Source organism: Cololabis saira, chromosome 22, assembly GCF_033807715.1.
Source record: "Cololabis saira isolate AMF1-May2022 chromosome 22, fColSai1.1, whole genome shotgun sequence".
Taxonomy (NCBI): Eukaryota; Metazoa; Chordata; class Actinopteri; order Beloniformes; family Belonidae; genus Cololabis; species Cololabis saira.
This window is the reverse complement of record NC_084608.1, coordinates 4,356,837-4,373,949: the sequence shown is the minus strand read 5'-3', so window position 1 is coordinate 4,373,949 and position 17,113 is coordinate 4,356,837. Positions and strand designations below refer to the sequence as shown.

General features: G+C 43.8%; 1 protein-coding gene across 8 annotated transcripts in view; it reads right to left on the bottom strand.

Moving 5' to 3' along the window:
• Positions 1 to 17,113, bottom strand: part of LOC133423533 (receptor-type tyrosine-protein phosphatase mu-like) — a 258,499-nt gene that overhangs the window by 99,327 nt on the left and 142,059 nt on the right. For all 8 annotated transcript variants that reach the window (XM_061713736.1, XM_061713737.1, XM_061713741.1 and 5 more), the window contains exons 15-16: positions 6,716 to 6,897; positions 3,236 to 3,330 (exon numbers count right to left, since the gene is read on the bottom strand). In XM_061713736.1, coding sequence (XP_061569720.1) covers positions 3,236 to 3,330; positions 6,716 to 6,897 — 277 coding nt within the window. The remainder of the gene's footprint in view (positions 1 to 3,235; positions 3,331 to 6,715; positions 6,898 to 17,113) is intronic.

Sequence of the window (17,113 nt, the reverse complement as noted above, 5' to 3'; positions counted from 1 at the left end):
ATGCTCTCTCTCTGATACTGTCTCCTAGATGCTCTCTCTCTGGTACTGTCTCCCAGATGCTCTCTCTCTGATACTGTCTCCTAGATGCTCTCTCTCTGGTACTGTCTCCCGGATGCTCTCTCTCTGATACTGTCTCCCGGATGCTCTCTCTCTGGTACTGTCTCCCAGATGCTCTCTCTCTGATACTGTCTCCTAGATGCTCTCTCTCTGGTACTGTCTCCCGGATGCTCTCTCTCTGATACTGTCTCCTAGATGCTCTCTCTCTGGTACTGTCTCCCGGATGCTCTCTCTCTGGTACTGTCTCCCGGATGCTCTCTCTCTGGTACTGTCTCCCGGATGCTCTCTCTCTGATACTGTCTCCCAGATGCTCTCTCTCTGGTACTGTCTCCCGGATGCTCTCTCTCTGGTACTGTCTCCCGGATGCTCTCTCTCTGGTACTGTCTCCCGGATGCTCTCTCTCTGATACTGTCTCCCAGATGCTCTCTCTCTGATACTGTCTCCCGGATGCTCTCTCTCTCATACTGTCTCCCAGATACTCTCTCTCTGGTACTGTCTCCCAGATGCTCTCTCTCTGGTACTGTCTCCCGGATGCTCTCTCTCTGGTACTGTCTCCTAGATGCTCTCTCTCTGGTACTGTCTCCCAGATGCTCTCTCTCTGATACTGTCTCTCAGACGCTCTCTCTCAACCGCTGTCTCCCGGATGCTCTCTCTCTGGTACTGTCTCCCAGATACTCTCTCTCTGGTACTGTCTCCCAGATGCTCTCTCTCTGGTACTGTCTCCCAGATACTCTCTCTCTGGTACTGTCTCCCAGATGCTCTCTCTCTGATACTGTCTCCCGGATGCTCTCTCTCTGATACTGTCTCCTAGATACTCTCTCTCTGGTACTGTCTCCCAGATGCTCTCTCTCTGGTACTGTCTCCCGGATACTCTCTCTCTGGTACTGTCTCCCGGATGCTCTCTGTCTGGTACTGTCTCCCAGATGCTCTCTCTCTGGTACTGTCTCCCAGATGCTCTCTCTCTGGTACTGTCTCCCAGATACTCTCTCTCTGGTACTGTCTCCCAGATACTCTCTCTCTGGTACTGTCTCCCGGATGCTCTCTCTCTGGTACTGTCTCCCAGATACTCTCTCTCTGGTACTGTCTCCCGGATGCTCTCTCTCTGGTACTGTCTCCTAGATGCTCTCTCTCTGGTACTGTCTCCCAGATGCTCTCTCTCTGATACTGTCTCCTAGATGCTCTCTCTCTGGTACTGTCTCCCGGATGCTCTCTCTCTGATACTGTCTCCCGGATGCTCTCTCTCTGGTACTGTCTCCCAGATGCTCTCTCTCTGATACTGTCTCCTAGATGCTCTCTCTCTGGTACTGTCTCCCGGATGCTCTCTCTCTGATACTGTCTCCTAGATGCTCTCTCTCTGGTACTGTCTCCCGGATGCTCTCTCTCTGGTACTGTCTCCCGGATGCTCTCTCTCTGGTACTGTCTCCCGGATGCTCTCTCTCTGATACTGTCTCCCAGATGCTCTCTCTCTGGTACTGTCTCCCGGATGCTCTCTCTCTGGTACTGTCTCCCGGATGCTCTCTCTCTGGTACTGTCTCCCGGATGCTCTCTCTCTGATACTGTCTCCCAGATGCTCTCTCTCTGATACTGTCTCCTAGATGCTCTCTCTCTGGTACTGTCTCCCGGATGCTCTCTCTCTCATACTGTCTCCCAGATACTCTCTCTCTGGTACTGTCTCCCAGATGCTCTCTCTCTGGTACTGTCTCCCGGATGCTCTCTCTCTGGTACTGTCTCCTAGATGCTCTCTCTCTGGTACTGTCTCCCAGATGCTCTCTCTCTGATACTGTCTCTCAGACGCTCTCTCTCAACCGCTGTCTCCCGGATGCTCTCTCTCTGGTACTGTCTCCCAGATACTCTCTCTCTGGTACTGTCTCCCAGATGCTCTCTCTCTGGTACTGTCTCCCAGATACTCTCTCTCTGGTACTGTCTCCCAGATGCTCTCTCTCTGATACTGTCTCCCGGATGCTCTCTCTCTGATACTGTCTCCTAGATACTCTCTCTCTGGTACTGTCTCCCAGATGCTCTCTCTCTGGTACTGTCTCCCGGATACTCTCTCTCTGGTACTGTCTCCCGGATGCTCTCTGTCTGGTACTGTCTCCCAGATGCTCTCTCTCTGGTACTGTCTCCCAGATGCTCTCTCTCTGGTACTGTCTCCCAGATACTCTCTCTCTGGTACTGTCTCCCAGATACTCTCTCTCTGGTACTGTCTCCCGGATGCTCTCTCTCTGGTACTGTCTCCCAGATACTCTCTCTCTGGTACTGTCTCCCGGATGCTCTCTCTCTGGTACTGTCTCCCGGATGCTCTCTCTCTGGTACTGTCTCCCGGATGCTCTCTCCCAGATAATGTCTCCCGGACGCTCTCTCGGACGCTTTATCGGCCGCTTTATCGCACACTTTCTCATACGCTCTCTCCCAGATGCTCTCTCTGGTGCTCTTTCCCAAACACTCTCTCCCGGACGCTTTCTCGTACGCTTTCTCGTACGCTCTCTCTCAGATACCTTCTATCAGCCGCTCTCTCTCAGCCGCTCTCTCTCAAACGCTCTCTCTCAACTGCTGTCTTCCAGACGCTCTCTCTCTGGTGCTCTTTCCCAGATGCTCTATCTCAGATGCTCTCTCTCTGATACTCTCTCTCGGGTGCTCTCTCCCAGACGTCATTTCACGGAGGCTCTCTCTGACGCTTTCTCAGCCGCTCTCTCTCTCAGACGCTCTCTCTCAGCTGCTCTCTTGTCAGCGTCTCTATTGGACCCTCTCTCTTGGATGTTCTTGCTCACTCCACTGCCGGCTCTCTCTCTCTTTAAGTCTAGCGTGTCTTTCCCTGCTTCAGGGCAATCTTATCTTGGATGTCCCGGCTGGATAAACCTTTAACCTGCGGACTGAGTTTGGATGGTAGACAGCTGCAAAAGTCTGTGGACAACCCTCCTGAACTGTTACTGCTTCATTAACTTTCAGCAAAAGTGTGTGTTGCTGAACTTCACTGAGCAAGTATAATCGCTGGAAATGTAAGAACACCAACTCAGACTGCCACACCACATCAGGTGTGAGCGGGGACACATTCTTGAGATGGTGTTATGTATTTCATGTATTCTGTGGAACTGCTATGGATAGCTCAGCATGGTCTAGGATCGCTCCTTGACCATGCAGGATCATGATGATGGAGATGCAGCATGTCAGCTGGACTCACCCCGTTAGCAGTGCTCACAGCCTGGTAGTAGATCCCGTAGCTCTTATGAGGCAGCAGAGGAGCGTTCCAGTAACCGTTGTAGGTCCTGTTGTCACCTGTACAGTCAGACAAGTAAGCATGTGAACCAGCTCATTAGTGGAGTCAAGAAGGAACAAACGAGCTGACTAATGCCGCCTACAGACTAGTTCAGTTCCAGTTTTAAATGAAACTCATCCGTGTCAACATTAGTTCTTGCAAACTGCCTTTGATGCTGTTCAATCCCGTCTGACTCAGCTTAAACTACTATTAAACGCAGATACATCCAAGACCATGCTTTTTTCAAATGTCCAGCAGCTTCCATCTCACCTTCCAAGGTTGTTAACTGTTCAGGGGATTGACATTGAATTGGTCAGTTCTTATAAATATCTAGGCATTCTGATTAATGACAACTTGTCTTTTAAATCTCATATTGATAATCTTGTTTCTAAACTGAAACTAAAATTAGGTTTCTTTTTTAGGAACAAATCATGTTTTTCATTTCGGGTCCGGAAACATTTGAACACAACTTTTTTACCCTTGTTGGACTATGGCGATCTGCTTTTTATGAACGCTCCTGAGCAGTATTTAAAGAAATGAGATACCGTGTATCATTGTGCTTTGCGTTTTATCACCGGTTGCAGCTTTCAGGTACATCACTGTTTTTTGTTGCTGCTGCCAATTGTCCTTCTTTGCCTCCGTAGACTCTCCCACTGGCTGACTTTTATTTATAAATCCATTTTGGGACGTCTCCCTACATATTTGTGCGTGCACATGTGTAGAAACGTCAGCCATTATGAACCTGCGCTCACAGAACTTTATTCAAATGCAGGTCCCGAGAGCCAGAACTGAACTGGGTAAAAAGGCTTTCCAGTTTTCTGCCCCGTCAACCTGGAATGATGCAGAAGGACTTGAAACTGGTTGATCTAGTTTCCTTGGGTGAATTCAAATCAATTTTAAAAGACAGAGAAATTAGCTCTCTCGGTGCTTGTAACTGCCCCATTGTGTACATTTTACTATTGTTTTACTATTGTTTCCCCGGAATGTGTGACTGACTGTCTGTGTTTGTATGTATGTATTCTTGTATTGTTTTTATGCTGCCATTTTGGCCAGGTCACTCTTGAAAAAGAGGTTTTAATCTCAATGCGTTTTTTTACCTGGTTAAATAAAGGATATATATATAATACTTCCCTCATGACTTCAGCGCCCAAACCCTGGGTGGGGTTGGTGAAAGGATCTTTCTGTGTGGAGTTTGCATGTTCTCCCCGTGTTCCCTTAGGTAGTTAATGTTCTCTACTCTCACGAAAACATGCAGCAGTCCTGGGCTTTACTGCCCCCTCTGGCCAACCGGGGAACAGATGGGGTGGGGAGGATCTGGCCGGAATAACGTGATCCTTCCACACGCTACGTCCGGCCAGAGAAACCCCACCCTGCAGGAGAAGTGACCTGCTCATTCCTCAGGTTAAGGAGGAGACCTGAGCTCAGTTTAGGCCCTCCCCTGGTTGGGAGAGGGAACAATGCCCAGTACTGTAGCTTAGGTAGGAGCACTGGGTGATGAAATGGGAAAAAACCAGGGGTAAAAATATATATATATATACAGGACTCTCAGAAAATTAGAATATTGTGATTTTCTGTAATGCAATTACAAAAACAAAAATGTCATACATTCTGGATTCATTACAAATCAACTGAAATATTGCAAGCCTTTTATTATTTTAATATTGCTGATCATGGCTTACAGCTTAAGAAAACTCAAATATCCTATCTCAAAAAATTTGAGATAATTATTAAATAAATAATAAATAAACTGTAAGCCATAATCAGCAATATTAAAATAAAAAAAGGCTTGCAATATTTCAGTTGATTTGTAATGAATCCAGAATGTATGACTTTTTTTTAAAAATTTTTAAATTGCATTACAGAAAAAAATAAAAAATAATAAAATAAAATAAAATAAAATAAAAATAAAGAACTTTATCACAATATTCTAATTTTCTGAGACAGTCCTGTATAAAAATATATATATATATATCAAGGTTCATTTGTCTTGCTGTGATTAGAAATACTGGGGAGCTTTCAGAAAAGACTGATCCAGCGTTTACGGACCAAAGCACATGAAAATTAAAGAGCGTCACATTGATGCAGGTGGAGAACATGGCCATACTGCCGTCCCTTCATTCTGACGGCGGCCTCCAGGAAAATACAGCCAAACTCTCAGAACCTGGCTCTGATTCTGAGACGGGGACCGTCCATAGGTGTTGCTCTAATCATTTGACTCTTACTTAAGTGTGTAGTGTGTGTATGCCAAGAGGATGTTAAGAATTAAATCAAACTTTTCATTTGGTGAAACAATTGCGCTGGGTAATTCAATTCAGTTTTATTTATATAGCATCTATTACAACAGAAGTTGTCTCTAGGTGTTTTCCAGAGACCCAGAACAGCGTAATGATGCCAGTAAAAGTGTCTGAGGACATAAATGGCTGTCTCGCTTCACTTCACCGTTCAATCAACTGTTTCACATTTCCTGTCAGAAAAAGGTTCATTTCTCAACTCATTCTACCACTTGTTGATTATGCAGATATTGTTTATCAAAATACTCCAGATACCCATCTTAAACCTCTGACTGTATTATTTAATTAATTATGTAGATTTGTGTTACGTTGTCCTTTCAGAAACACATCATTGTTTAATGTTTGATTCATTGAACTGGTTTCAACCCAAATCTAGAGTCAGTTTCACCGGCTTCACTTCCTTTTTAAATGTGTTTATTTTCAGTCCTCCATATTTAAAAGAACTCATGATTCTAGATAACTCTCCATACTCAGAAATATGAATTTTCCTTTTTTCTTTGTTCCTAGAATATTAAAAGAGGTTGGTAAAAGCTCATTTTATTTTAAAGCTCCATCAGATTGGAATAATCTTACTCTCTTTTTGCGTTCTATTACCTCTTTTTATTGTTTTAAGTTGGCATTATATTCTAATCTTAAAACAAATTGCCTCTGTTTTTAATTTATTTATGTATTTTTTTGTCCTTTTTTTCTATTTATTTATTTTTATTTATTTATTTATTTTTCTCTCTGTTATGTTATATTTATCTCATTGTTTCGGTTATTTAATTAGTCTTCTTTGTAACTAGACTTATGTGTGTAGGGGTTGTGTGTGGGAGGGTAAAGCAAGATGTCTGTGTGTTTTATGTCATGCATGTCTGTACTGTAAAGTGATATATTGTAATGTTGTATGTTTTATGGGACCCCCTTGAAAATGAGATGTTACATCTCAAGGGGCTATCCTTTAATAAATTCTAAATGAAGCCAGTGTATTTTAAAGTCCCCTGCCACTGTGGCCGCTGAGCAAAAATGCTCATTTCCAAAGCCTGCTAAACACTGACTGATCACAAACGCAGTACACGGTTTAATTCCCTGCTCAGCAGAGTCACAATGAAAGTGATTAAGTGAAGGGACTGACCGACACAGAATGGCATGGGTGCCCGCAGATCACTCATGGGCAGCTCGGCGCTGAAGTAATACTGCGAGTTGAGCAGTGTGGCATTCTGGAAGTGAATGGGCACCGGGTAACAGCGCAGTATCTCTGCAGTACCCCTCCTCTGCCTGCGGGGGCGCTCCTCCTCCACCACCACCTGGTACTTACTGGACACAGATGAGACACATTCAGATTCATACGGGAAATCACAGTTTGCCAGAGGTGTCAAAAGTATTCACATTCATTACTCAGGTAGAAGTATAGATACTAGAGTTTAAAAATACTCCTGTAGAAGTTGAAGTATCAACTCAAGTTTTTACTCAAGTAAAAGTATAAAAGTACTGGTTTCAAAACTACTTAAAGTATAAGTATATATCCATCCATCCATCCATCCATCCATCCATCCATTCATCCATCCATCCATCCATCCATCCATCCATCCATCCATCCATCCATCCATCCATCCATTTTCCACCGCTTATCCGGAACCGGGTCGTGGGGGCAGCAGGGATTCCCAGACTTCCTTCACCCCAGGCACTTCCTGCAGCTTTTCTGAGGGGAGTGCGAGGCGTTCCCAGGCCAGCCGAGAGACATAGTCTCTCCAGCTTGTCCTGGGTCTTCCCCGGGGTCTCCTCCCGGTGGGACATGCCTGGAACACCTCCCTAGGGAGGAGGGACATGCCTGGAACTCCTCCCTAGGGAGGAGGGACATGCCTGGAACTCCTCCCTAGGGAGGAGGGACATGCCTGGAACACCTCCCTAGGGAGGCGTCCAGGAGGATCCGGTACAGATGCCCAAGCCACCTCAGCTGACTCCTCTCAATGTGAAGGAGCAGCGGCTCGACTCCGAGCTCCTCCCGGGTGACCGAACTCCTCACCCTATCTCTAAGGGAGCGTCCAGCCACCCTGCGGAGGAAACACATCTCGGCCGCTTGTATCCGCAATCTTGTCCTTTCGGTCACTACCCAAAGTTCATGACCATAGGTGAGGATGGATGGTACTCAGGGTGAATCTCATCCCCCCCGGTGCCGCTGAGGAGCTTATGAACCACCTCAGTGACCTCGGCTTGGGTGATGGACGAGCACGTCCCAGAGTCCCCACTCTCTGCTTCCTCAGTGGAAGGCATGTCAGTCGGGTTGAGGAGATCCTCCAAGTCGGCCAGACGTTCCCAACAGACCCTCACAATACGTTTGGGTTTGCCCGGTCTGTCCAACTTCCTCCTCTGCCAGCGCATCCAACTCACCACCAGGTGGTGATCAGTTGACAGCTCAGCCCCTCTCTTCACCCGAGTGTCCAAGACATACGGCCAAAGATCAGATGAAACGACAACAAAGTCGATCATGACCTCTGGCCTAGGGTGTCCTGGTGCCACGTGCACTGATGGACACCCTTATGCTTGAACATAGCGTTCGTTATGGGCAAACTGTGACTAGCACAGAAGTCCAACAACAAAGCACCACTCGGGTTCAGATCGGGGAGGCCGTTCCTCCCAATCACGCCTCTCCAGGTGTCCCTGTCATTGCCCCACGTGAGCGTGGAAGCGTGGAGCATTAGAAAAAATTCCAACGTGTTTCAAAATAAAATGATGAAGAAACTAATAGCTGAAGTGAGTTCATATCATAAGTGCTTGTCTGATTATGTAAATGCGACGTATAAGGTGTATTGATCGGGCATTGTTTCAGCATCGCTGACAGCGCTTCATTCATCATCCTTAGTGTGTGTGTGTGTGTGTGTGTGTGTGTGTGTGTGTGTGTGTGTGTGTGTGTGTGTGTGTGTGTGTGTGTGTGTGCGTGTGGGCGGGGGGGGGGGGTTGGTCGCGGACAGCAATGCATGTTAAATTGGGGGTCGCGACTCAAAAAGGTTGAGAACCACTGATCTAGGGAAATCAGTGGGTAGTAGTGGGCAGAAAGTGGAGCAGTAGTCCAATAATCAATGGTTTAGCGGTTTGAATGCCGCTCTCTCACTTCATGGTGTCCTTGGGCAAAAAAAAAATGTATTTGATGTACGTGATCCATCCTAAGTATTCTATCAGAGAACCTGCTGGTAAGAATAATACATGTGTATTCTGTTAGAATATACATCTGTATAATTGACCTGTTGCTTTGTGTGTTGTCTTTTCATTTCAGAAGGCCCTATGCCCGGAGGCGGTTGATGTTTCGATGGTGGAGGTAGCTGGACTGGATGGTGTTGTTGATGTGGGTGTAGAATGATAAGGTGCTGTCAAGGACGACACCCAGACTATTAGCCTGTGGGGAACTGAGTAGTTGTCTTTTAAGGGTGAAGCTGGGATGTTTGGAGAGGGTCGACTTTTGAACCAATTGGGGGAGGGGGGGGGGGGGGGGGCTGGGTGTCGTCCGCGTAACAGTGGAAATGGATTTAAAGTTTGCGGAATATCAGTCCAAGTTGGAGGATATGAATAATAAATAGGATAGAGCCCAGGACAGAGCCCTGGGGAACACGGGAGGAGAGGGGGGGATGGGTGGGATGTGAATGATTTCAACTGGATGAACTGAGTACAGCCAGAAAGATATGAGTGGAACCAGTCTAGGGGTGTGTCAGTTATGCCAATGGAAACCAATGTGTCAAGGAGGATGGAGTGTGAGATGGTGTCAAAAGCCGCACTCAAGTCAAAAAGGATGAGGATGGATAATATTCCAGAGTCAGCTGTCATTAGGAGGTCAGTTGTAATTTTAAGGAGGGCCATTTATGTGCTGTGGTGGGGGCGAAAGCCGGACTGAAATTGGTAATAGAGGTTATTGTTGGAGAGATGAGCCTGAACCTGTGATGTGACTGCCTGTTCCACTATTTTTTGACAGGCAGGTTGGAGATGGGACGAAAGTTATTGTAGTTGCTGGGGTTTGAATCAGGTTTTTTCAGTATTGGTGTCACTGCAGCAGATTTGAAAGATCGTGGGACAGAACCAGTGGTCAGAGAGGAATGGATAATGGCAGTTATCAAAGGCATTAGAGATGGAAGGGAGGCTATAACCAGGGTGGATGGCAGGGGGTCAAGTTGGCAGTTTGATGGTTTGGATTTCCGGATGGCTTCTGATAAATTGGCGGCAGAGGGGAGTTGGAAGCATGAGAGAGGTGCAGTGAGGGGAACATGGAGAACTAGTGGAGATGAACAGCTGGACCTGATGGGGGTCAGTGGAGTAGAAATAAGAGGGAAGGGTATCTGGGGAACATAGTGTGCTGTTGAATTCAATTCAATTCAATTTTATTTGTATAGCATCTAATACAACAGATGTTGTCTCTAGACGCTTTCCAGAGATCCAGAACATGAACCCCCGAGCAATTATTACATAAACAATGGCAGGTAAAAACTCCCCTAGTGGGAGAAAAGCTTTAAGACAAACAGTGGTAAGAAAAAAACTCCCCTTTAGGAGGGAAGAAACCTGGACCAGGACCTGGATCATAAGGGGGGACCCTCCTGTCGGAGGCCAGACTGGGGGTCGGGGACGTCATCAGCACACAGCAGGCAGGTGGAAGCAGCAGCGGGATGACCAGAGGGGAGTGGGGGACCGCAGGCAGGTGGAAGCAGCAGCGGGATGCCCAGAGTGTTGAGCACTAAGAACAAGGCCCTGGTGTTTCCAGCCCCAGCAGTGATTAATCCAGCAAAGTATTCTTATATGGCAGAGGAGAGGGCATCTTTGTAGTGGAAAATGTGAGCATGGTACATCTGCTTGTGAACAGCGAGTCCGGATTTTCTGTAAAGCCACTCCAGCTGACGTCCTTGGGCGTTCAGCAGACAGAGTTGAGGGGAGAATCGAGGGCCAGAGGGAGAGAATGAGATGGTCCGGGATTTGAGGGGAGCGAGTTAATTCAGTAGAGTTTGAAGACCATCATTGTAAATAGAGACCAGCTGATCCAGGGTGCTAGATGATTGATGACGGGGAAATTGTTTTGCCTGTTGTGAGGTCTGCTAAATGTATGTTTTTTATGTTGCAGAATGATATAACACGTGACTGTTTGATTTTTTATAGTGAGAAACTCAAATTAAATGAAACCAGCATATGGTCAGAGATGGGAAGATGGACAGCAGAACAATTGAAGGGAGAGAACCCTGAGCAACATGGTAAATCCAACACATGTCCTTTAGAGTGGGTGGGGAAACCAATGTGTTGCTGGAGACCAAAACTGTCCAGGCAAGAAATGTCAAGTCCTTGGTGAGTGTATAGTAGAACGTTTAGTTAAAATAGTATAATATTTAGTCTATGTTTAGTTAAAATAGTAGAACGTTTAGTCTGAGTTAGTTAATATAGTAAAACGTTTAGTCTGGGTAACTTAATATAGTAGAAAGTTTTGTCTCGGTTACTTAATATAGTAGAACGGGGAGTATGCGGTTAGTGAATATAGTAGAACGTTTAGTCTGGGTGACTTAAAATATCCATCCATCCATTATCTATATCCGCTTTATCATTTGCAGGGTCACGGGGGTCTGCTGGAGTTTATCCCAGCTATTTTCAGGTGAAAGGCAGGAGTTACACCCTGGACAGGTCACCAGTCCATCACAGGGCCAACTTAAAATAGTAGAATGTTTAATCTGTGGTTAGTTAAAATAGGATGTTTAGTTTTAGTTAGTTAATATAGTAAAACCTTTAGTCAGTGGTTACTTACAGTAATATAGTAGAACATTTAGTATGCGGTTAGTTAAAATAGTAGAATATTTAATCTGAGTTATTTATTATATTAGAACATTTAGTCAGAGGTTACTTAATATAGTAGAACCTTCAGTCTGGAGGAGTTAATATATTAGAACGTCAAGTCTGAGTTAGTTAATATAGTAGAATGTTTAGTCTGCTGTTACTTGTTATAGTAGAATGTTGAGTCTGTGGTTAGTTAATATACTACAACGATGAGTTTGAGTTAATTAATATAATATAACGTTTATTCTGAGTTAGATAATACAGTAAAACGTTTAGTCTGAGTTAGTGAATATAGTAGAGCGCTTAGTCTGAGGTTAGTTAATAGAATAGAACATTTAGTCTGTTGTTAGTTAATATATGAATATTAATGTATGTATATTAATATAAATAAATATACATTTCAATGATCATTTCATTGACTGCTTTCTCATTAGGTAAGTAACGTGTTTTTATAGGCTGTTAACTGGTGTTATCTAGTGTGTACTGACATGTCATTGGTAGAAAAGCCATGTGTAATTTCGTGTATGTCCTGAATTCTTAAATATACAGGACTGTCTCAGAAAATTAGAATATTGTGATTTTCTGTAATGCAATTAAAAAAACAAAAATGTCATACATTCTGGATTCATTACAAATCAACTGAAATATTGCAAGCCTTTTATTATTTTAATATTGAAGATCATGGCTTACAGTTTAAGAAAACTCAAATATCCTATCTCAAAAAATTTGAATATTCTGGGAATCTTAATCTTAAACTGTAAGCCATAATCAGCAATATTAAAATAATAAAAGGCTTGCAATATTTCAGTTGATTTGTAATGAATCCAGAATGTATGACATTTTTGTTTTTTTTTATTGCATTACAGAAAATAAAGAACTTTATCACAATATTCAAATTTTTTGAGACAGTCCTGTAGACCTCCATCTATGTGCATGATGGGAAATCCAGCATCACAAGCCCTGGACTTGTTATGCACGTGTGGGTTGTGTCTGTTTGAGGGGGCTGCAGATCCTTCAGAGGTTCTTGTAGCTGTTGGAGACCGTTGACCGGATCTGTGGTCACATTAAACTGCTCTGCTGCTCTTCTCACCCATCTGTTGGTTCATTATTTAGCTCCACAGAAAGGTCAGCTCTGTCTCTCCTCCCCTCCATCATTCTCCCCTTCTCTTTTATTAAGTCTCTTTCTGCATGTAGAGGCTGTAACTTTGCAAGAGTCTGACATTAAACTGATAATTCATGTCCTCCTGTCTGGAGTGCTATTAAATCCTGCTTCCAGGTAAAGGACATAAAGACAGAAAACAAAGTTGAATTATAACTGAAAAAATGTAATTTCATCTGGTTGTCAGCTGATTATAATTAAAAATAAATTCTTGTTCACCAGGCTGTTAACATAAAAAGAAATACTGCCTTTAAAGGCCAAAGAAATAGCAGCTATTTATTTGTTGATATGACAGAGGAGGAGGAGACATCTCGTTGTTACTGCCATGATTTAAAGCTTCCTGACAAACACTGTTAGAGAGCTTCATTAAAGTTTCAGTCTGCTGAGCAAAAAGGGCATCAAGAACATGGCAAGATGAAACTCCCAAGTTTAGAGGATTATTAAAATTCTATCAATTCTATTAAAACTCAACCAAAAACTCCACCAACTCTGCTAAAACTTGAACAGCTATACAGAAACACTTCTCGCTTTAGGGAATCTGTGAGAAATCCCCTGACATGAAGAAAATGTATTCTCTATTGAAGCTCTCCCGGCACAAACTTCCATAAAAATATACCATCTCTTCAGAAACTCAACCGTACCAGATTTACATAAAATTGAAAACAATCACTGCTGAAATTCAGCTGTAAGAAACTCTCTGAAACAAATGGAAAGTGTTCCATCGTCATGAGTAATTTATCATTCCTGAAGAATTTAACATGCAATCGAGTGCATCTACAGATCAGATATTTAGATAAAAATATAGATAAAAATGATCCAATAACTTTACCAAAGACAATAAAGCGGCAGTATTCACACATTTAGAGACTGCTCATATTCCCTTTAACTCTTAGACGGGACTGATGTCCAGACAGGACTATGGAAGTGATGGAGAGTTCTGATGCAGCCCAACCGTAAATCAAGGGAGGTCTGAAGTCCTCTTACAGATTACGTTTTCATACATCATCATGTTGCACTGTCAAAATGATTAATATTACCAACCACAAAAGCTGTTAAAGTGAGCAGTCAAACTTAAAAGTTTAACTGAACAGTTTAAAGGGGACCTATTATGGCATCTAATGTCTATTTTAAACAGGCCTTGAATGTCTTAAAAACAAGCTTTTGATTGTTTTTGCTTAATAAATTAGAAATTCAGCCTCATGGCCATGTCTTTATCTTCCCATTCTCTAACCTCATCATCTATGCAGGATTCTGAGTGGGCGGGGCTATGATAATGAGGCTCTGTGCTGATTGGCTGCCTGGATGACGCAATACACCGCTACCAAAGAATGGTGGAAGCTCCGGCCGGCGGAGTTACACCGTGTCCTAACTGCATGCGATGCGAGCGAGCGTCAGCGACAAAATCAATTCCATTGCTTTATTGGACTGTCCTAACTGGCCGCAGCGACGCAGCGTTTTGAGCTGAACATTTGTCGGACGTCCTGCTTCTATTTTCTTCCTGTCGCTCACGTTGAAAGCCGGTTGAAAGCGCTGTAGGAAACGGTCATGATGAGGAACGGCTGATCCAGTTAGTTGAAATGAGAAGTTATCTCTATGATTCCTCCTCATTTCACTACAAAGACCTCAATAAAGTGGCAGCTGCTGGAGGGAGATGGACAGAGAGACGATGTCACGCAGTGCTACGATAGTCGGACGCTCTCATGCAGTTACACGATTTTATAGTTGTGGGCGTGGTTTGCATTTTGGTTACGTAACGAAAATCAGCCGAATCTTATTGGCTCGTAGATCCACATCACACTGGACGGATCATCCGGGCGGCTGTACAGACACTGCAGAATCTGGTTGCTTTCCTCCTTCTCTGAGTTGGCAGGCTGAGGGGAGACCACTTTATATATGTTAAAGCAAGAGAAAACCTGTTTTTCAGAATAGGTCCCCTTTAACTAAACCATTAAAGTGAAAATTTTAAGTCAGCAATTAAACTGAACGGTTAAAGTAAAAAGTTAGACTGAACAGTTAAAATCAACAGTTAAACTGAACAAATAGTCATTTAAATTGAACAGTTAAAGTGAAATGTTACACTGAACAGTTAAAGTCAACGGTTAAAGTGAAAAGTTAAAGTCAACAGTTAAGGTCAATAGTTAAGGTCAATAGTTAAGGTCAATAGTTAAAGTCTACGGTTGAAGTGAACAGTAAAAGTCAACAGTTAAGGTCAACAGTTAAGGTCAACAGTTAAGGTCAATAGTTAAGGTCAATAGTTAAAGTCTACGGTTGAAGTGAACAGTAAAAGTCAACAGTTAAAGTGAATTTTTAAAGTGAACGTTGGTGGATGGGAATCTTTTTTGTGAAGTATCATGAAATGACTTTTGTTGTAACGTGTGACTTTACGAATAAACTCAATAAGAAATGTGAAGCCAAATTAAACTCTGCTCAACTTGTCATGATCTAATTAAGCTCTGTTAAAACTGGCTACCATCTAGTTAACTACTATATAAATAAACTCTTTTGAACTGGTCTGGTCTAATTTAGAGTTCAACTCCGACTTGAGACCTGCCTGACTAAGCACCAGGGGCCTCATTTAAAATGGAGTGTGTAGGAGTCATACTAAAAGTGCACGTAAACCCAAAAGCTGAAAATGGCGGGCGCAAAAAAAAATCCGGATCTATAAAACCGTATGCAGCACACTTGCACGCAATGTTCTCTTTATAAATCAGAGTCCAGCTTGAAGGTTGCGCAGGTGAATCCGCCTCATATCCCTCCCTCTACACGCCCACTTTTTTACCATAAATGGTATGTTCTTGCATATGAATGAGCCTGCTGAGCATGCGCAGTGGCTTCCTGCATCCTGTTTGGCGTCAGAATGAATGAGAGGGTGTCCACCCACCGTGACACTGACTTTCACGGAGACTGAGAACTAGATGTTGTGGATGCGCGGCGACGCGCACCCAACGCCGGACCCTACGGCTCTGCGTTGGTGTGATGCAGAACCATAATTCAGGCTTAAAAGTAAACACCACATGCGCGCACGTACCCGTGCATGACAGGCAGACACACACGGGGAGAAGAGACTATTTCTTTCATTTTTATTTTTTTTAAAACTTTATCCTTATGAACGTAATTGTTATATAGTCCAACTTTCCTTATTTTAATCAGAACACTTTCTTTTTTCCTCTTCGGCGTGAAGTAGTGGGCTCGCAGCGGCAGCCATCCCCCCCCCGCCTGCTCCGTTATCAGCAATATTTTATTATAAGTCTGATATATGTTGTGATATGTGATGACATTATTAAGAGTATGACATGAATCTGGCTTCATTTCACCACCTCACAGCCTACGTCGCCAGTTCCCCGTGTCTTAAGTAAATTCTTACGGGAGGGTGAGGGTTGCCGTAGGGATGTGCAGATTTTTCGGTTAGTTTTTTCTTTTTACATCCGAGGCTTTGCGTAGAAGGTGGCTTCCGCAACTTTCAGGCACTTTTTCTGCGCAAGCAAGCTTTATAGATGAGGCCCCTGGGCCTTATGTTCCAAACGTGCGTACGCCACTTTCTACACTCACAGTCGAATGTTCGAAAATTGATTTGAACATAGAAAGTTGTGGTCTTTCATGCACACACCAAGGCTGGCGAACGCACTTTTCTGAGGTTTTGTCCGTTGGCGACACTCACTGGTGATGCAGTGAACTCCAGAATATGAGGAAACGTAACGTCAACAATAAGTTCACGACCACATGAAGGAAACGACAGTCCCCACATCACCAGATAAGTTACACAAGAGTGGAGCTGCAACTCTGCTCTTTATTTCTCACGTTTGCACCTCGATAATCACGTTGGAACAACTTGTCTTTATTATTATTATTATACTTATGAGAGGTGATCGCGGACATCCATAATATGTAAGACTCAATAAACGTGTACATTGGTTATAATCCGTTATTATATAATACGCGTGACAGTAAAGCGGAACGAGGAGCCGTTTTTCATCAACTTAAGTTCTGGTGTCGGTTCTTAAAATACAAACAAGAAAAGGAGAGTGTAATGAAGCACTAACGCTGCTCATAAACATTCACAAACCCTTACGATCATAATAAAACCACAACTCTTCACGGAACGCAAAGCAAAGAACAACAATCCCCATAATGCAATGCAGCTGAAATCGGGAGAAATGCCCCCAAATAAATTATTTTTTCCATCAACTTCTGACAGAACTGTCTCCAGCTCACAGCCAATGTTTTTTGTAATTTGTTCTACTTGTTTTTGCAAGTTCCTTGTTAAGATGAGCATTTTAATGGATAATTAAAGCTGCAAGCAGCGATGAACGGGCCCTCGCACTCACGTCCACCGCCCCCCATAAGCATATCAGAAATGACACCACCCACGACTCTCTATGTCAAACCATTCAAAAGTTATAGCAGAAAAAAGGGACAACCAATCAGAAGAAGGGGCGGGGCTAATTCAGGCCAATGAAGGTCAAGGACTCCATACAGAATCTGATGACACCAGCCACGACTCTCTATGTCAAACCATTCCAAAGTTATAGCAGAAAATCGGGACAACCAATCAGAAGAAGGGGCGGGGCTAATTAAGGC